The sequence below is a fragment of the Myiozetetes cayanensis genome, unplaced genomic scaffold (genome assembly GCF_022539395.1).
Source record: "Myiozetetes cayanensis isolate MyiCay16 unplaced genomic scaffold, myiCay2020 scf23, whole genome shotgun sequence".
Lineage (NCBI taxonomy): Eukaryota > Metazoa > Chordata > Aves > Passeriformes > Tyrannidae > Myiozetetes > Myiozetetes cayanensis.
Genome location: NW_026087445.1, coordinates 9,380,799 through 9,400,731, shown reverse-complemented (window position 1 = coordinate 9,400,731; position 19,933 = coordinate 9,380,799). Strand labels below are relative to the sequence as shown.

Genomic DNA, 19,933 nt, shown 5'->3' with positions numbered 1-19,933 from the left:
ATATATTCAAAAATTAAATATCAAAAGAAAGCAAAGTTCATTATTGAAAAAAAAAAACCACAAACCCTCCATAAATTATTTTGCAGAAATGCTCAAGACACTGACAGAGGATTTGAACACCTTTGCTACTCCTGGCTTTGGGTGCTCGGAATGCAGCTGCTCTGCCCCTGGGGAGTGCCTGGCACAGACACAGCGGGCTGGGCTGGGCTCTGGGCCCTGTCCTTGCAGCAGCTCAGTGAGCTCTGAGAACACAGGGCTGCTGTTCCCAAAGCCAGGCTGGAGGAACAGGGGTTCCCTGGAGGAACTGGGGTTCCTCAGCCCCTGGTGCTGCCCCCACTGCTGTGTCTGAACCCCCCCTGAGCCTGCTCTGGGTCATTCCAGCTCAGGATGGGCTGGAGACACCCCAGTGACCTTTGCATCCAGCACAGGTACCCCAGGGCTGTGCCCAGTGAGCCCCCCTGCCCTGAGCAGGGGCCACGCTGGGCCCAAGGGGAGCTCCTGTTGGTGCCAGCCCAGCACGGGGCTCCCTCCCCAGCACAGACACTGCTGGCAGACCCCACTCTGCTGTTCCCCCAGTGCCACTGCCACGAGGGGCCGGGGCAGTGCCCTGTCTGTGCTCTCAGAGTGTGCTGGAGCTCCCTGAGCAGCAGCTGGAGGAGCAAACCAGCGACAGCAGCAGCACTTGCCAATAAATAAAGCAGGACCCAGCTCCCAGCTGCAGTCAGGGCATCTCTGGGCACTGCCACATCCAGCTGCTTCCCAAACACAGCCAGGTGGGATCACCACTTGTTCTTTCAGCTCCTCTCCAGTACTAGAGGGTACGAGAGTTTAGAGACAAAATATCATCTCCCACTCGTTCATTTTTTTTCTATTTTCAAACATTTTCATTCTTCTCTCAGCAGCTGCCTCAGTGCAGAGACCTGTTCTTAGCAGACACACCTGTTCTTAAACATCCACACCTGATCAGTAGTTCTGTGCTCTTCCCTTTGCTCGGAACTAGAAACATTTACAATCAAAGTAAAAAAATAAATAAACCCAAAAGTGTACCAGAATAATCAGCCTTTTCTTCTGGTGGCAATGAGCTACAGTGGGCAGGTTCCCACCCTGCTTACCAACAGTATTTTTGAGATTAAAAAGCAGACACTGTGTTCTAAAATATTCCTCGGTGATAGTTGCAGTGATTATCCTGAAACACTCCTGACTCCAGACCTCACCTGTCCTGCTCTGCTGCATTTCCTGCCCCAGGCTCTGCCACGTTTTGATGAAGAACAAACAGCACATTCAGCAGCTCAAACAGTAACACAGGAGAAGCCACAGAATCCAACCCTCCTTAGGGCAGTCGAAGGTGAGTGTTGTGTCGCTGCAACACCAACCCTGGCTTGGGTCAAAGGGCACTAGTTTGGCTCACTAAGCTCCACTCTCCTGTACTGACAAGCCCAAACTGTCTGTCCAGAGAGGTCGGATCTACAACTATTTCCTTCTCACCTCCTCACCCAGCAGGTACTACTTGATGCTCAGTTGTTCTACACAGAAACATCCTCCTTTCACAAAGTTAAACTGTAACTGGCAACTCAGGCTCAGAAAGGCACTTAAAATACTCCTGTGGTTTGGTCTCAAGGAAAGCTCCAGCAGCCCTGTCCAGCACAGTGGGATGTACAGCCAGGGAGTGCACGGACAGGGAGGGGCAGCAGCAGCTCTGGGAAGGATTTCCCACCACTCACTCACCTGGCTTAGCCTTGCAGAGGAGCCACAGGCACGTGATTTTTGAAACAACCATATTATTCATATTATTTCTGAATGCAGTGGTTTAATCCCCATTAACTGGACCTACCTCACTTACTTGTAGGGTGTTTTTTCTGTTGCCTGCAGGGCAGTGACAGCCCCTGTGGCTCCAAGCCCTGGTGCCTGCGGGAGCAGCAGGAGCCCACCAGGTTCTGACCTGGTTCTGGGTCCCCTCCCACCTCTCCTCCCCAGCCCCTCCACAGAGGGTGATTTCCTGCCCCAGTGCTGCTCTTGCCCCGAGAGTTTAACCCCAGCTGTGTGGGATGAGCTGCAGGGAGCAGGTGAATGTCCTGCAGGGAGCAGGTGAATGCCCTGCAGGGAGGGGAGCAGATTCAGGCAGTCAGTCCTGCACAGATGGGGGGCTCAGCAGCTCCCACGGGACTCACTTGGTGCCCAGTGTCAGATGAGCCGCTCGGTCGGGGGCATCTTGATGACGTTCCACATTTCCACTCGAGCCCCGTCCTTCTCCTGCCGGCTGGGGCTGTAGGTGCCCTGCGTCGCTCTCCTCCTCTTCATGGCGATGGCCGTGGCCGCCAGCACCACCAGCAGCAGGGCAGCCCCCGCCGCCCCCACGGCTCCCACCACGGAGGAGTGGCTGAGGTGAGCCCACACTCGCTGCTGTGGTAGAACAGGCAGTTACTCAGAGCTTCCCTCACGGGGCTGCCTCTCACCGCCCTCAGCCCCGGTCCCAGCACTGCAGGCCAGGAGCTCCCCTTCCCTGTCCCCTCCTGTCACACAGGGCCCAAGGAATGCAAGGGAGGCTGGTGACCCTTCTCCTGCTCCCCTCTCCCCTCCACACCCCCCTCGAGTCCAGCACGTGGCAGCTCCAGCACTGCCCCAAAGCCCCAGAGTGCTGCCTGCACCTTCCCTGCACGGTACCGTGGGAATGTCTAACAGCACCACGGCATCCCACATGGATTGGTACAAGGACTGTGGTAATTCCTGACAAATCCCTGTAACACAGGGGCTGGCACAGGGCAGGAGGTCACAGCTGCTGTTGCTGTTGAAGACTGAAAAGCTCGCACCCCTGAGCTGAAAGAGCTGCAGTGTTTCTCAGCTGTTGGCAAAGCCCGAGCAGTTCCACCAAGCAGCCGTGAGCCCCCTCCCCACGGCTCCTTCCTCCCAGCCTCGGGAGCAGATTGAACTGGGCCACCCCTGCCTGGGAGTGGATGGAGCCAGAGCAACTTCAGCAGCTGCCCAGCGTCCAGGGCCGCTGGTAGGGAGGGCAGAGGCTCCCTGGGAGCCCCTGGGTGTCTGGCCCAGCCGGGGCAGCTCCCGCAGGCAGCGGCTGCCTCATACGGAACGTCCATGTCGTCGTGCTCGGGCCTTAAGGAAACTGGGACGGGGTGGATCTGCTGCTGCAAGTGCTGGGAAGAGCCCAAGGTCCGAGCAGACCTTGCAGGTGCAATCTCCTTGTCCTGGCACAGCCTAAATTAACCGCTCTTCGGGTGGCACCTTTAGGACACTGTCCATCTCCAGCCGAGCTCCCGCCACCTCCTGCTGGCTCGGGCTGTAGGTCCCCTCGGACTGGCGCCTCTTCCTGGCCGTGAGAACCATGAATATGAGCCCGATGCTGAGGAGCAGCAAAGAGCCACAGGCTACAGGGACAGCTACTTCAATTAGTGGGGAGGGGAAGAGAGCACCTGGAGTCCCTTTCTGTAAAAGAAATTAATGGAGAGACAATGAAACTCCAGCGGTTACAAAAACTGCAGCAACTGACCCAATCGGTCAGATTAGAGGGAAAAAGACTTTTAGAAAAGCAAAAAAAAAAGCACTTTTTCACACCAGGACAGCCCCTTAGGATGAAAATGCCAGTACACTCAGGATCCACACTGGGAGTCTTTAAAGGAGCCTCCTTACCAACATCAGACTAAAATACACAGGTGCCACTGGCAAAGATCTGACCAGTATTGCAAAAAAAATAAAGTTAATGCAGAGCAATGTGAATTTTCAGTAACCCCAAAAAAATTCCCCAAGCAGGGGAAAAAAAGAGTTCAATTATGCATCTAATGGCAAGGCAGAGAACTGATTTGGCTGTTAAACTGTGGAAGAGGCTTGGAGAAAACTTGCAGCAGGAAGGGAGAGATGTTAAAAAGGTCAGGACATGTATGAGAGATGGAGATGACAAAAGGCCCAAGTACTGACAAGAGAAATGAGAATTCTTTAGATTCTGGTGGAATTAAGGATGGCATGGAAGACAACAGCAAAGAACTAAAACAACTGTGGAATTTCTGTAATGAAAGAAAGTTTTAAAATTACAATACACCTAAAAATAAATATTTCTTATTGCTAACAATGTATCTGCCACCTTGCAAACCAAACAATTCCAGCTGGACTAGTTACAGCTTCTGGATGCCATTCAGTTTTTCTGATGTAACACAGCACAGAAGGAACATTCCCAGAGGACCTGGAAGTCCTGCCCCATTCAAATGCCTCAAGTTCAGGTTGATGCCCTGAGCCTGCCCAGACCCGAGTGCAGTGCAGGGTTAGTTCTGGCTTTGCAGAGCATGCAGGTTAGTCCAGCCCTGCCTGTGCTTGTGCTGCTGCTGTGGAGGGGGAGAGCAGGACAGCTCAGCTGCCACCCTGTCACCTGTGGCTGTCCCTGGTGCAAACAGCCCCAGTCCCCTCCCTGCCCACCACGGCCTGGCCAGAGGGGAAGGAAAGAAGTTCTGCAAAAAGCAGGATGGTGATGGAAATGAATCAAGGAATCCACAAGAAGTGTCCTGGGACAGAGGGGATGGAGATGCCTGAGGGAGTCTGTGCATGCAAACTGGAAATGTCAGGGTGACCTTGGCACGAGTTACAGAGCCCTCGGGAACAGCAACAGCAGCAACCCCCGCCTGGCAGGCGGCCCTTTCCATGCAGGATGGGTTAGTACATTCCCAGGTTACCAGACAAGCAGCCTGTCCATGCAACAGCTGTGCAGAGAGAAAGCATGGATTCCAGCCCCCCAGAACACCAGGACAGACACACAGGGACAGGACACGGCCTTGAACTCAGACCTGAACCACTTGTAGCCCCACTTCACCCCACTTCCCTGCTCCAAACACATCCATTGCTACTCAGATAATCTTTGTAAACTCTCATGCAAGACAAAACACCAACTGAAATTCCATTCTCCAGGAAATAGGGCCAACTGCAGTAGTTGGATTACTGTCCAGAGAGTTGTGAAGTCTATGGAAATGTGCAGAGACAGCCCCAAAAGCCATGTGGCAGCACATGCAGACACTGAGAAGTATTTGCTGCAGTTGTTTATATGCTGGAGACCAACGTGCAGCAGCACTACAGGGAAAAAAACCCATTTCCCAGCTCGGGATTCTTTGGCCCCAGCTGACTCCCTCCCTGTGCAGGGCCAGCCCCACCCGCAGCCCCGGCCGGCTCCTCCCAGCCAGGCTGGAGGGCGGTGCTTACGTTGATGTCGCAGCGCTCGCCGGTGTAGCTGGCGCTGCACACGCACTCGTATCTGTTCTCCGAGTCCTGGCACGTGCCCCCGTTCTGGCACGGGTTGGGCTCACACTCGTTGATATTGATTTGGCAGCTGCAGAGGAAAAGAGAATTAGAATTGCCACAGGACACAAGATCGTACAGCCTAAAAAAGCCTCCTTTACTTGAAAAGTGCCTGTTGCATCTTTTTTAGGTGCTTTCTCCAGGGTTCAAGAGTACAAAATTTCCCCCTTCACACCAAGCCTCCTGCTGTGGTTTCTGTGGGACTGAGGCCAGCACAGGTCACCAGCACTGGTACTGAGTTCTCCCAAAGCACAAGCACTAGTTGGAAGTTCTTGGTGCCAAACCCGGTGTTGGCAGCAGGACGATCTCAGGGCTCCCAAGGGAACGGCTCGGGTACAGTTTAGGAGCAGCCCTTTGATGGGGACAAGGCCGTAGGAGAGGGTGAGGCCTGTGACCCTGCTCAGCCTCAGGAGGAGCCAGAGCTCTGGCTCCCTGCAGCCCCCCAAAGCAGCACTTACTTCCTGCCAGTGAAGCCTGGCCTGCAGGAGCAGTTGGCTCCCCAGCTCTCGGTGACGCAGCGGCCGCCGTTCAGACACGTGAAGTTCTTGCCACACTGCTGGGGTGGGAACGGCCACCTGGGGAGAGCAAGGGACAGCCTTTGGAGCAAGCCAGGACTGGGGAAGGGCAGGGTGTTCCGGGCTCAGGGGGCTGCAGAGGGTCATAAGAACGGTCACTGGTGTTACTAGGAAGGACACAAGGGGAGAGGAGGAGTCTCAGAAATCTTCCATAATATCAGAGTATTACTGGGAGCATGCCCAGAGAAGATGCAGGAGCTGTATCAGTACCAGGACCTTTTTCAGACAGTTGCCTGTTCTTGCTGATGGAAATACAATCAGGAACAGGATACTGCTGGAATGCCCAAGGCAGCACAGCCAGGCCCAGGAAGAATAATGCCAGTACCAGGTAACTGCACCAGAACGCAGTGGAACAACAGGAAATTCAACCTGAGTGGGTCAGATAACTGAAGCTCAGCCACCTGAGCATTTATCTCCACGTTCCATTTGAACCGGCACAAATTGTTTTAAATCAACACAGGAATATGGCAGAGGGGAGGCAAGTCCCAGAGAAGATGGACTTCTTGGGGAATACTAGAGGGAAGTGACAACAGACCAGAGAACCTGCCCTTTAAACAGCTCTGAAACGTAGCATGGGGATAACCCACACCAGAAGAAGGATCCTTATCCCATACCAGGCTGAGCCCCTGCCAGTGAGGATTTGGACCTGGACAGCACAGTGCAGGTGCTGCCAATGGCAAATTTCCCCAGGCATCCCCAGGGAAAGCTCCGGTTTCTCCAGGCTCCCGGCACTTACTCGCAGCGCGGTCCCGAGTACTGCGGGGGGCACTTGCAGGAGTAGCCGTACACGCCGTCCACGCAGGTGGCCCCGTTCAGGCACTGGTGCCGCACGCAGTCGTCCACGTTGATGTCGCACCTCTTGCCGATGAAGCCGCGGAAGCACTCGCACTGGAAGTCGGCCACGGCGTCCATGCAGTCCCCGTGGACGCAGGGGCTGGGCTGGCAGTCGTCCAGGTTGTCCTGGCAGCGCTGCCCCCCCCAGCCCGCGCCGCAGGCGCAGCGGAAGGCGTTGAACAGGTCGTGGCAGGTGCCCCCGTGCAGGCAGGGGCTGGAGGCACAGACGTCGGCCCCGGCACAGCCCAGCCCCACGGGGCCGCCCCCGGCCTGCACGAACTGCTCGGGCTGCGGGTACGGCAGCGGGGCCGGGAAGGGCAGGTACAGCCCCCCGATGTGCACCTGCCCCAGGCAGCCCGTGAAGTTCTCGGCCAGCACGACCGGCACGTTGTTCTTGAGGAAGTCCAAGTTCCCGGCGCTGCCCTGCAGGGTCACGTTCCCTGCCCCATCCAGCCGGAGCAGCCAGCGGGAGGAGGGCGCGGCCGGCTCCTCCATGGACACGGAGATGGAGTGCCAGGCCCCGTCCGTGACCGGCTGCGGGCTCTGGAAGGTGACACCCTCGATGCTGTTCCCACTCCTGATGGCCACAAGCAGGGAGGAGTTCCTGATGGCCACCTGCAGGGAATCCACCTCTTCCACAGCCCAGAGCAAAACAGCATCTTCATCCCTGGTCCTGAAATCCATGTGGAGGCTGCTCAGGGTCCTGGTCACTGATGTGTTGGTGGTAAATTCAACGGCAGAGTAACTATTAAATGTTGCATTAGCCAGACCTATAAATAAAGGGGGAGAGCATGAGGGATTTGAGACAGTCAGTGTCATGTCTGAGACAGACCAATGGCACACTCCTGGCAGGTTCCCTCCCCAAGAACCTCATAAGCTCAGTGTGAGCAGGATTACAGCCCGAGCTGCTGCATCCCTAAAGCTCTTCCTGTTTACACTCGCACCTCTGGTAATTATATCCAGCTCTGTGTAGTAATTTTTACTCCTCAGTCTCAGTGCACACAAGTCCCACTATTGCCCTTTCACTGCCAGAAAAAGTAGAGCCTGAGTCAGAGGAGTGACACAGCCAGAGCAGGTCACAGTCACAGAGCCAGCTGTGCTCTGTCACACCTGGCTGAGCCCACCGAGCCCGTGCTGCTGCAGGAGTGTGGCCCTGGGCACCACTCTGTTTGTGCAGCCTGTGTTTGTATTTATTTTAACAGCACAAAACAAGGAGCATTGATCCTACCCAGGGAACATCAGGGATTTTACCAACACACCAGCAGGAGAACAGAACTTACACACATATCCTGCCACAACATCTATGCAGGTGGTGGCTTCAGGACAAGGGTCACTTTCACACCAGACTCTCTCTTCACAAAATCTCCCAGTGAAATTTGCTGGACAGCTGCAATGGAAATCATTCCAAGTGACAATGCATCTGCCACCATTCTGACATGGCTCAGACTGAAAAACAAAATGAGGGAATTTAGGGGCAGCATAATTCATCTTTAGGTCAAAAAGAATTTGGTAGAATTCTGACAACAAAGACGAGTATGAGCAGCATTTGAACCAAGAGAGAAGGGATATGAAACAGTGACTCAACAGCAAAGGAAGCACAAGGGTCTCTGCACAAGAAATTCCTGAGTCCCTGCTTCTCCCTGTGCCCACCACTGACCTACAGGAACTGCAGCAGTTTGGCAAAGAAGTGCTCACAGAGACAAGCGAGAGACATCACATACCTGGCAGGTGTTATCGGAGACGCAGCCACTCACAAGGTTTCCACTCTGAGTCACATTGAGTTCCTGTGGCACACTGTAGTTCTCAGCCTGGAAGAACTCTATCTGGTGGTGGTTGAGTTGGATGTCCTGCAAACAGCCCTTGAAGTAGCCCCCCCACAGCTCAGCACTGTCTGGGTCCGGGTGGCCCCCAATAAACACTTCAGAACCAGCTGGCAGAGGTTGGGCCGTGAACTGTCCCAGCTCCACGTACGTGTCCCACTGCTGAGCACCAAGAGTGCCTCCTCGGAAAGACAGAGCTATCAAATGTCTTCTGCCATCCACCACATCCTCTGGAAAGGTCACAGTGTCCGTGGTTGACAGCTCCACCCTCAGCTGGCCATCCCTCAGGTAGATGGTGAGGCCAGGGCCCGTTTCATTCCCGACCTGCAGCAGCAAACCGTGGGGCTTCCGGCTCCGCAGGAAAAAGGAGATGTTGAAGTCTGCACCAAGGCTGTCAGGAAGGGTGAAAGAGGCAAAGCTGGTGGAGTTCTCGAGGCCAAAGGTGGCTGCTGGGCGCTCTGGAAGAGAAAAGAAATGCCATCAGCTCAGAGACAGGGACTGCAGCTGGCACAGGGACGTTCTGAGCTGCAGCTCCTCAGGATCGGGGGCAAATCTTTCTTCTCAATGTTTTCAACCTGTGGCAGGTCCCCAAACGTCTGTGAAACTAAGTAGGTGAATGTGTCCTGGCTTCCTCTGGAGGGCAGGAATTCAAGCACCCAAGGAGCACGAGAGTGAAATACAGGTCTAGCAGAGCCCTTGCCAACCCAGCAGATTTACTCAAGGACTTTTAAGCTGCAGAGCTGCTTTTCAAACTTGTAAACTTGGTAACAGCAGTACCTGCCATGTTTAGGGCTCAGAACTGAAACAAAAAACTGGAACAATACTAATACAAGCCTTTCAGGAGCAAAAAACAGATATGATTTTAACTAAAAATTGTCTAAGAGCTTCCTTTAACACTTTGTGGTTTATGTATAAAGCAATACATTCCTATTCATCCTCAACTCAGCAGCTCAGGATGAACTTTTCACAGTAAAACAACTTCCCTGGCCCTGCACTCACACAGATCTGTTACAAAGGGCAGGTCAGAGCCTCTGGCTGAACGAGGAATTACATGCACCACAAAACTGACAGTCATTCCTGCAGGAGCAGGAAAGGGATGAATGAGAATTTTATTCAGAGAGGCTTTTGCTTTAGTTTTGCCCCTGGTCAAGTAGAAAACACTGTTTCCAGAGCTGACATCAACACTTGTCCAGCAGCTCTGGAGCTGGCAGCTGTGAATGCCGTGGCACTTACCGTGTGAGCAAGCTGGGCCCCCGTAAGGCCTGGCACAGTCACACCTGAAGGTGGCCCAAAGGTCCACGCAGAGCCCCCCGTGAAGGCAGGGCCGGGAGAGGCACCACTCTGTCCGGTCACAGCCCGGCCTCACCACGGAGGACTCTCCCAGCGGCAGATCCAGCGGCAGCACGGCTTCAGCATCCACCTGCAGGTCCTCCAGGCAGCCCACAAAGCCCTGCCGGCTCCACGTGTTGTTGGCCTCCGGATCCTCAGCACCTCCGATATAGAGGCTGGAGAAGGCCCGCGGGCTCTGGGCAGTGCCAGGTGGGACAGCAGCGCTCTGCAGGCACACCCCTGCCTCGCAAGAGTCGTGCCAGAGCCTCAGCTCCACGGCGCCGTGCACGGCAACTTCCACCTTGTGCCACTGGCCGTCATCCACTCTGGGCCCCTCCAGGAGCAGCGGGTACCCCACGTGGTCCCTGTGCAGCTCTGCGTGCAGGACGCCCTCCCAGAGCTCCAGGAACAGGAACTGGGCTCCGTGGCCGCGGTAAAAGAGCAGAGCGCTGGGCAGGGTGGTGCGGAAGCGGAGGGACACGCTGGGCTCTCCTCCGGCGGCCCTCCCGCTCTCATTGCCCACGGGCAGCTCAACGAGGAGATACCCTCTGGAAGCAAAGGAAAACGTTGTTGGTGTCGAGCACGTGGCATCGGAAAAACCAGGCTGGCACTGGCACAGGTGGCCGTGGCTCTCAGCTTGGTAGGTGGGGATGCACAAGGCCTCGTTTTGGCAGTCGTGGGTCTGGCACCCAGTGAGCTTCACAGAGCAGTTCTTCCCTCCCCAGACAGTGCCATCCTGGCCAGGGGCACAGTGGCAGAAATAGTCAGCAATGCCATCCTCACAGACAGCTCCATTCTTGCAGGGCCCCTCCTCACACTCATTGATGTCAACAGCACATTCCACACCTGCGGGAGAGATGCAGAGACGGGATCTCACTGCAGGGACTGAGACCCTTCCCAGAGCCAGCCTGGCACAGCCCCCCCGGCGCTCCCACAGCCACCAAAGAGCCCCACGCTCACTGCTGCTGCTGGGAGAGCAGGAAAACCAAACTTCTGTGTCCTCCCAGTGCTATTTACAGAGCCTGGCAGCCACACTGTTCCAGGCACCAGTGTTGCAGTGTCAAAATAGGAAGTTACTGAAAGCCTCGGATTAAAAAATCTGAATTCCAAGATGGCCCCCCAGTTGTAGAACTCACCAAACACAGTTCATTCCCACACAACAAACAAATACTCCACAGGCACTCTGCCATGCTTGCACTAAGCTGACTTCAGTTCTGCCCAGTCCTGCAGGAGGAGGCTGGGTGAGGTCCAGCTCTGTCTCAAGGCACATGGATCCCAACGGGGCCCAAGTAAATTACAGGCCATTACAGCAAATCTGGTTAATGAAAATCTGCTGTCATTTTCCTGAGCACCCCCAGACTGACAGAGGAGCCCTTCTGAACCAGTTCACTTTATCTAGCCCATAACGTTGGTTTTCACTAATCTTCAGAGACAGTCCCACAGATAAACCAAGCATGGATTATCCCAATCTAATAGCATTACACCCAGATCCAGCCAGCAAGCACAACCAGGGCAGCAGGAAGAAAAAGAAGGAATTCACACACAAAGGAGGGGAATCAAAACACAAAGGACATTTGTAGAGAAAAGCCACTAGACAGAATGTGCACGTCAAAGAGATTACAGAGTTGGCTGGGGGAGAGAGATGAGGGGAGATGGGACATTGGGAGCACTGGAGCTGGACTTGATGTGTGATTAAAAATAAAAATGCAGCAAAGATGAAGGTCCTTGAATATTTGCGGGGATGGTTTGTCCCCTCACAGGCAGAACTGCCCCCATGTTAGTCCCTGCTGTCTGTCCAAGCTGCTCCCTCTGCCAGCCCCACTGAGAGCTCTGCAGAGAGGTGAGGACTCCAAACTGTTTGTGCCAGTGCAGGCACACAACACTGGAGCTCTGAGAAGCACTGAAAGGGAAGTGCAAGGCTGGAGTAATTCAGCACTTTCCAGCTATGCCAGAGCTGTTCTGCAGGCAGAACTACCTTGGGACATTGCTCTCTACTGATGGAAGCTGGAAGAGAACTGCTCTGAAGTGCCTGTGGAAAAGCACTGAATCTGGACAGTATGATCTGCCTGGAAGAAGAGCTCAGCTCAGTTCAGAGTTGCTGACACTACCCCAGCACAGCCCTTTGGCCCTGGCTGTTAATGCTGGGCTTGCTCAGCACACAGAACCCAGGCTGTGATCTGACCTGCAAAGCAAACAGCAAGGACTGAAGATTGCAGCACAAAGCTATGAAGGAAATGTGTGGGAATAAATGAGTCCAAGGGACATCACTGGGCCTGGAAAAATCCCAGCTTGGGAGAGGACAGAAAGACTTCAATTGCAACTGAGACAAACCAGTAGAACTATGTGGAGTGGGTTTCTTGGAGGGCTCTCCAGACTGCAGGAGGCAAGTCAGCAGTCAGATTTAGGGGAGAGGCTGTTGAATAAGATAGGTTTGGTACAGTCCCAAACCTTGAGATGCTGCTGGTTCAGATCAGAGCTGCTGATATTTACTGGGACAACGAGGGGAAGAGAACACTGGTCTGGATAACAAAAGGAGAGATGCCGTGAATTTCTGCATTTCTGAGAGGGCTGGGAGGAGGGGAGGCCCATTTTCCCACAGCACATTCCCAGCCTGCCCAGGGCTGTGCCCAGGAGCTCTCAGGTTGTGCAGCAGCACCAGCCTGGGCTGTCCCCAGCACACATCGGTGGGGTGAGTGCTCCACACCAGGTGGCAAATCAGTCCCCAAGGGGAGTGCACAAGCCCAGGCTGGGGGCTAATTAAACATCCAGCTTTCCCAGGGGATGCAGCTGGGCTGAGCTCTTCGGTTATGTGTTTGAAGGGGGTGCAAAGAAGAAGCTGTACCCATGCTGCCCAACCTCATGGCTTGCAAACAGGCACAGGAGATGTTCAGCAGCAGAGGGGGCAGCTCTTCCTCGAGAGCCAGAACCACCAGCATCCTCTCTGTCCCTGTCTGTGCCAGCACACAGCCAGCCTTCCCAGGCCAGCTCCAAACAACCCCTCATGCATTCCTGCTCTCCTAGGAGCCAGGGCAGTGCCAGAGTTGAATTTAGAGCAGTTTTTAAAATAAACTGATAACAAAGGAGACTGTGCAAGAGTTTGAAAAGTCTGGCTAACACCAACTCTTCTCCTGGAAGCCAATGCCATCCCTTGCTGAACAGTCACCTGGAGCTACAGCACTCCAGGTTCCAAGAGCACAGATCATTTCCTGCATATCCATTATTCCAGTCTTCTCCAAGACATGGACAGTTGTGTCTTTGCAGACACACTGGGAAGAAGATATTAAGAAGCTGTTAAAACCTAATTTATTTCTGGAAGAACAGGACAGGCATCCCTTTTCAGATATATTTTAAAAAACAAAAGGGGAGAGCACAACTCGGTTTGACAAAAGCAAGTTACAAAAACAAGTTCCTCTCACGTAGTCCCCTGTGTTCCCTCTGAATTTCTTGGCTCAAATGTTTACTGTTGTTTGAACCACCACCAGTAAGAGCAATGTTGCCATTCTGCTTCATTACATCATTAGGAGACTTTAAAACGTTTAATGAGTTCCTTATCTAATTACAGACTAACAATAGCAAACCAGTGGAACTTGTTATCTGAAAATCAGACAAGTGGTGTTTAAAAGGCTGCTATCTGGAGACAAGGATTTCAAACATGCCGGTTAATTCCAGTGGTTGAGGGAACAGTCCCAAGCCAACAACCCACAGGGGCTGGGTCAGAAACCCTCAGAAGTGGCTGAGCTTTCACCTTATATTCAAATACAAATCCTTCCCCACATTCCAAGTGGTCCCGCTGTGGTGGGAACAGTGCACGGATGCAAGAGGGATTAAATCCCTGAATGGAGTGATTTACTGGCCGCCATTAATAGGCAGAGGCTCATTGTATGCAGTGGAAGAATCACAGACCTCAACAGATACATAAAACGTTAAAAGAATAAGCACACACGGAGGGAAATATCCTAATTTCGCTGCCAGATACCAAAAAACCTTGAAGGACAAGGTCTGTTCCTTGAGACACGGGGTTCAGCAGGGCTGCCCGGCCTTGCCTTCTCCACAAGGCAGCTGAATTCCTAACGACCTTTCCCTGCTGCATCCTAATTAGGGATTGTATTATTATTATCAAAAGAAAAAAGGAGGGGAGGGGGAGAGAGGGCAGAGAGAGAGAATTAGCCGCAGCAAACCGGCCCGACACAATCAGATTTGCACAATTACTGCCATTTCCATGGCAACCCCTCTCTGCCCGAGGAGGTGGGGACAGGCACTGCCGAGTGACGGCAAAAACTACTCCTCAACCAGGCCATCCTAAACCACTGCAGGGAAAAGGAGAACCGCGAAGACACCCGTAGGAAGCCCAGGTACCATCCCGCAGAGCACCCGAGTGTGGGCACCGCTCCCCACGGCCCGAGCGCCGGGGCAGCCCGGGTGGTGTCTGACACTGCACAGACCGGCAGAGCCGAGCACAGGCACAGGCACTGCCGAGCCGGCCCCGGCGACAACAACGACACTTGGCCTGAAGTTTCCAAAACAAAACTTTAGGTCTCTTCAAAATCAAAGCATTCTTCCCTTCCAATCAATCCCTGTTCCTCCTCCTGCCTCCAGCCCCCAGGGAGCCCCATCCAGCCCCCTGCCCCGGGCAGGCACACGAACAGCAGGACACACAAGCCCTGGCCGGGTCTGTTACCTGCCAGCAGAACAATTCCCCTCAGGATCACGCCAATCAGCGCAGATTCCATGGCCGGCTCCTCGTGGACATTGGTGACAGTAAAGGGGAAAAAATGGGGGTGAAGGGGGGGAGGGATCACAAAAAAGGCTGGAGCGACGGGGCAGGACGTGTGTAGGTGCTGCCAGTCAGACGAGAAGGGATTGGAGATGAAGCAGCGGCTGGAGCAGAGCCCTGCACTGCGCCAGGTCTAATCCAGCCCGGCCCTGACCCTCCCAGCTGGCCCCTGGCCGTGCTGACACCAGGAATGTGCTCCCAGCACTGCCCTGCAGTGCCCACAGCCTCAGCTCCAGAGGAAAGAGCCAAGACACAACCTCTGGCCCTCGCTGCCTCCCAGGTGAATCTGCCAAATTCCATGAGCAAGGCCAAAATAGGGATTTTTCTTTTTATAGGTTAAGCCAAAAAGCTGCATTTCCACCATTGTGCAATATCTAAACCACAGGAACAGGGAGAGCTCCAAATGCAGATGAACCTGGGCCCTGCTGCACGTTCAGGAGTGACTCAGTCAGGGCCATCCCATAGCTTCCCTCCTCCCTGTGCCCTGTTCCACGGATTTGTGAGCATAGGCATTTCCATGTGCCCTATTCACAGAGATGAGTCTCAGGTTTTAATGACAATGATCTGTTTCTGTGGAGTCAAACTGGGTGGAAGGGAATTCCCTGTTACACTGACTGTACTGGTTTAGACATGGCACTGCAGAATCAAAACTCTCTTTCCTCATTAACAACCTTATCAAATTAGCTGTTGCAGTCTCCTTTTTCCCTTCTGATTTGTGGGGCTTTTTTTGTTTGTTTGGTTTTTTGTGGTTTTTTTTTAATATAGTTACTTTCATATGATAAAATTCCTGGAGACAGAATTGTACTTCTGCATTGGAAGGACCCAGAGAAGTCTCCTGTTTCTGTGCAGAAATGTTATCTGGGAGCTTTTCCCCAGTCTTGGAGTCTCTGTTAGTACCCATGGCAGGTCCAAGCAAACAAAACTCCCACGTGTCAGGGTCTGGAATCTGCTTTAGCAGTATCACTAAGATATTAAAAGAAAGCATTCCAACAACTCATGTAGCTATTGCAGTTTCTTAATTTCACTCAATCCAAACATGCCAGTCAATTTTAGAGATATTTTAAGTGGGAGGGATAGAGTGAGTGTTTGTTCGGAGTCAAAACTCCTCAGAGAGCCACGTCTGGGTCCTGTGCATGCACAGACCTGTCCCAGCACACATTTGGAGCACTGTCTCTAATAGCCACTAAGACTTCTGTTGTTGTTGAGAAGGCAAATGAGCAGTTGTGCCCATTCAGCCACTCCTGCAGCAATGGAGTGTAACAACTGTGAAGACTGGAGAACATTAAATCCCCTAAAAAAGACCCCTATTTTGGTCTGTACACCCACACATCTCCATTTCCATACCCCCCCAGAGTGACTGAAAGCAGCACACCCACAGGCCCCAGCACTCTGCTCTCACCTGGCCCTGGGCACAGCAGGCTCTGGCTCTGATCAGAGGGGAGCTCAGGGGCTGATTAACGTGGAGCTGAGATCCAGCAGGGACAGCCGTGAGGAGCGGAAGGGCCGCGGGGGAGTCTCCCCGGGCCTGCCTGGCTCCCTTCAGCTATATTTACCCAAAGGGATTTGGTTGAAGGGGAACAGGCCTCTAATCTCTTTACTATCTTAACCTTTTAGCTGCCCTTGCTGTAGAGGCAAGTCTCTAAAACAAATCTGACATCAAGAAATACCTGCACAAAAAAATTAAATCTATCCAAAGGTGGTGAGAAGGAAGAAGCATCTCCCATTTATTTCCTGACCCATGACCCAGGAATTCAAGCCCATTTGATCTGGGCTGGCACCCTCACAGAGTCACCATTTATAGCTGCTGCACAGAAGGTTTCTGCTTCTTTAAGGAGACAAAGACACAGTGGCTGAACAAAGTCAGATGGTCAATAAGCACTCCAATTACACCGGGACACATTCACACCACATCACCCCAGTTCTCATCAAAGCACTGGTGTTCCTCAGCCATGTGCAGAAAGGCTCAGAAGGTGCCATGATCAGAGGTGCCACTGCCAGGGCGGGATGTGAGCGGTGGGAATGCCAGCTCTGGGAATGCGGTGCTCATCCCCCTCACAGGGGCCGGGCTCAGGACACTGCCTTCCTGCACACACCTCTGGCAGGGTGCAAATACAGGCCACTGGAAAGGTTTTTAAAGAGTGGATGATCCAAACTCCACTGCAGTGGTTACATTTGTGCAGGTTAAAAATCAGTGCCCGTGTCAAGTGGAGGGACCTTTTCCCTGTCCTGGCCTAAACTATTGCCTCGTAAAGATGATGGACTGAAACAGTTCCTAAGAACAAAGAATTCATTTTGCTGGACATTTTTTTCCCTAAAAGACAGACTTTTCCTAATATGCTTTTTCTCTTGACCACAGTTGACATAATTTCCAAGGCCATGCAAGAGTCACTCTCCTTCACACTTCATTTAGTAGCCATGCAATCTTTTGATTCATTCCATCCTCTCAGGGTACACAAATCGTCAGCTAAAGCACAGACTGTGTGCTGAACAGACTCTTCAGGACCTGCCATGTCATTCTCTGAGGAATGAGGCACTGCTTTTGCAACAACTGCATTTCAGAGGGAAGGCTCATCTCCCTGCCTGCTGTAGCCTCAGACAGCACCGAGGCAGTTAATTGGCAAAGAATTTCTCCTGACTTGGCATTGTTATCCCAACACTCCCCAAATTCCTCAGACTGAAGGCACAAACAGAGAGAAGGAACCCCTGCTGCCCCAAGAAAGCGTTCTTCATCAGAGTAGCAAGTTCACTTTAATCAGCAGAGGCAGCTTAAGCCCAAGTTCATGGCAGATCTAAGCTGCCACAGAAATGTGTTTTGAAGAGAAACATTATGGGAAGCTTCACAAAGTTGTTCTGTGATCCTAATATGAAGTAATAAGCTGTTTACCCAGCATGACTGTACTGGGATTAATTGACAAAGGAGGGGAGATTAATTGCTATTATTTCCCTGTCAGCTTCACTCCTCCACACGCACTCACTGATCTCACAGTCTGCTCCCTGCCTTTCGCTGTGTTCATGTGTCAGAACCACCTCAGCTGAGACAAAGTCCTTTACCAAAAGCAATATCCAGAACAGCAACCTGCTTCTAATCCCCTTCAAGTACTAATGAACCCAAATTTGATGCAACAGAATGAACTCTAGTGCTCCTTTGCCCATCATCCCGTGTTTCTGTCAGCTTTTCTGCCCATGAGCACACCAAGAATTGGAATGGATTAAACAGATCTGCAGCTTGGCAAAGCACAGTGGAATTCTGAGCTCTGTGAGGGTGCTGGGGCACTGGAGGAGGAAAAGAGATCAGGGCACAGATGTGAGTGGGAATTCTGACAAGAAGGATAAACTTCAAACCATCTCTTTGGACAAGATCTCAGCTCACGAGTACAGCATTGTAACTGCACGAGAAAGCAGTGAGAAAGAGCTTAGGTAAAAGCTGCCTTTTCAAAGCACTCACCTACAAAAGCAAATTTTTCTTGGCCTGGCCTAAATTGGCAAATGAGATAGGCCAGAAAACCCCACAAAGAATTCAGCCCACTTACAGAAGGTGTTAACTAGGAGCTGATTTTAGATTCTGGGAATGAAAGCAATAGGTCTTCCCAGGAAAGAGCTGGGCAGGATTAAACCAACCCAGCTCAACCACTGCAACCACAGAAGGAAAAGAGAAAACTTCCCCATGCAATAAAGGCCTGAGACAGTCTCTGGAATGCTGCTACCTGCTGTTGCAAGTTAAGGGACAAGGTTTTCTTCTGGCATCGAGTTTTCCTCTTTCCCACGAGATGGCAGCCTGGTAACACTGTGGAAAGGTTGCCCTCACCTCAAATAGAGAAATACAGGACCAGGATGGGGATCACCTTTCCAATGAGCTACTCTTTGGTTTCTATTGCCCAAACAGAGAGTGCACGTGGAATTTAAAGATGCAGAGGACTCAGAAGGACTATTTTACACTAAGAAGAGGTTTAGTACCAGTTAGCAGAGTACCACCCCACAGAGCTGATGTGCAATATTCACTATCCCCCAGGTTCTCAACCTGAAAATTGAACCCTGAGGGTCAGGCAGGGCATTTGGGTAAGAATCCAGACTCCCCATCCCCTTGTAAACAGAGAAGGCTTCCTTTGCTCACATCACAAAGACCTTTTGACCTCCTAACATAGCAGATTACTGCCTTCAGCCAAAAATGGCTGGCTCTTATCATCCAGGGGTGTTGGGGAATGGAGATGTTTTACAGATGTTTGTGTGCTGCTGAGCCAGTCTGCTACACCAGGAGCTCATGACAACTAGAATGTTGAGCACCTTTTTTTATTTTAAAGCTGCTTTTGTTCACCATCTCAGTAGTTCATTGGAAAACCCCACAGTTCTCCCAAGAAGCTTTCACTCCAGGATACAGATGCCCTGGATATCTGATCTTACACTATTTCATAGTTGATCTCCAAACCTACTCCATGGCCTATCAAGTTCCTTGCCCACAACCACCCAGCTTTCCCATGGCACTGGAGCCCTGACCTGCAGATATCCCCCTCCCACAATCCCTGAGAGCCCTGCCCAGCAGACTGAGCTGCCCAGGCTGGAATCCTGCAGCCAGGCAGCACTGCAGCAGCTCAGAATGGGCCAAACAGAAGGCCCTGACTCCAGCCCCCCTTCCCCAGCATTACCTGAATAACCAGGGAGGCAGTGACAGAGGAAGCCGTTCACAAGGTCCTGGCAGAGCCCTCCATTCTGGCAGGGCTGGGATTCACACTCATCGATGTTGGTCAAGCAGGTCTCCCCTGCAAAGTGGAAACACAAACAGGCATCTGAGGGGCACTCCTGCAGCAGGGAGGGACAGGATCTGAATGGTAACTGCAGTCATCATTTTTTGCACTTCTCTTCTATCACTTGAAAATGCAAAAGAATTTCTTGAGCTGTAGGATGTCTCTGCAGGCAGTGACAGGCAACACCACTGAAACAATGGGGGAAAATGAAGTATGGAATGACTTTCCAGTGTCAAGCACTGGGAAGGTCAGAACTTCTGAACCATTCTCATCTGTGCAATAGTGGACCTAACACTCATTTTTCTATCATAAAATAATAAAGTATTACTGTTTATGCTTTCCCACCAGGGAATTTCCCCAGCTGTTAAATCCAGCCTTTCATACATATCTATAATCCAGGGAAAGGGTGATGTTTTGGTGGACATCCACAGAGCTTCTAGCTCCAAGAGCACAGCACCAAGAAAGCCCTGTCTCCCATCTGATTATACAGTTGCTGTCATGAGAGCTGTCTCATCAAGGAAACATCTGGGACTCCAGGGAATTAGCTTCCTCTGATGAGGAATTTCACTGATA

The 19,933-nt window shown here is 52.4% G+C and overlaps 1 protein-coding gene across 4 annotated transcripts in view; it reads right to left on the bottom strand.

The window, feature by feature from the left end:
• Positions 1 to 691: 691 nt before the first annotated feature.
• Positions 692 to 19,933, bottom strand: part of CRB2 (crumbs cell polarity complex component 2) — a 54,213-nt gene continuing 34,971 nt past the window's right edge. For 2 of the 4 annotated variants that reach the window (XM_050319886.1, XM_050319883.1), the window contains 8 exons: positions 19,262 to 19,375; positions 9,752 to 10,693; positions 8,420 to 8,976; positions 7,979 to 8,144; positions 6,601 to 7,468; positions 5,748 to 5,864; positions 5,194 to 5,320; positions 3,017 to 3,438 (listed from right to left, as the gene is read on the bottom strand). In XM_050319886.1, coding sequence (XP_050175843.1) covers positions 3,211 to 3,438; positions 5,194 to 5,320; positions 5,748 to 5,864; positions 6,601 to 7,468; positions 7,979 to 8,144; positions 8,420 to 8,976; positions 9,752 to 10,693; positions 19,262 to 19,375 — 3,119 coding nt within the window. In that variant the 3' untranslated portion in view covers positions 3,017 to 3,210. Of the gene's footprint in view, positions 2,401 to 3,016; positions 3,439 to 5,193; positions 5,321 to 5,747; positions 5,865 to 6,600; positions 7,469 to 7,978; positions 8,145 to 8,419; positions 8,977 to 9,751; positions 10,694 to 19,261; positions 19,376 to 19,933 lie in introns of those variants that run through there. The other 2 variants (XM_050319884.1, XM_050319885.1) reach the window with 2 other exon arrangements.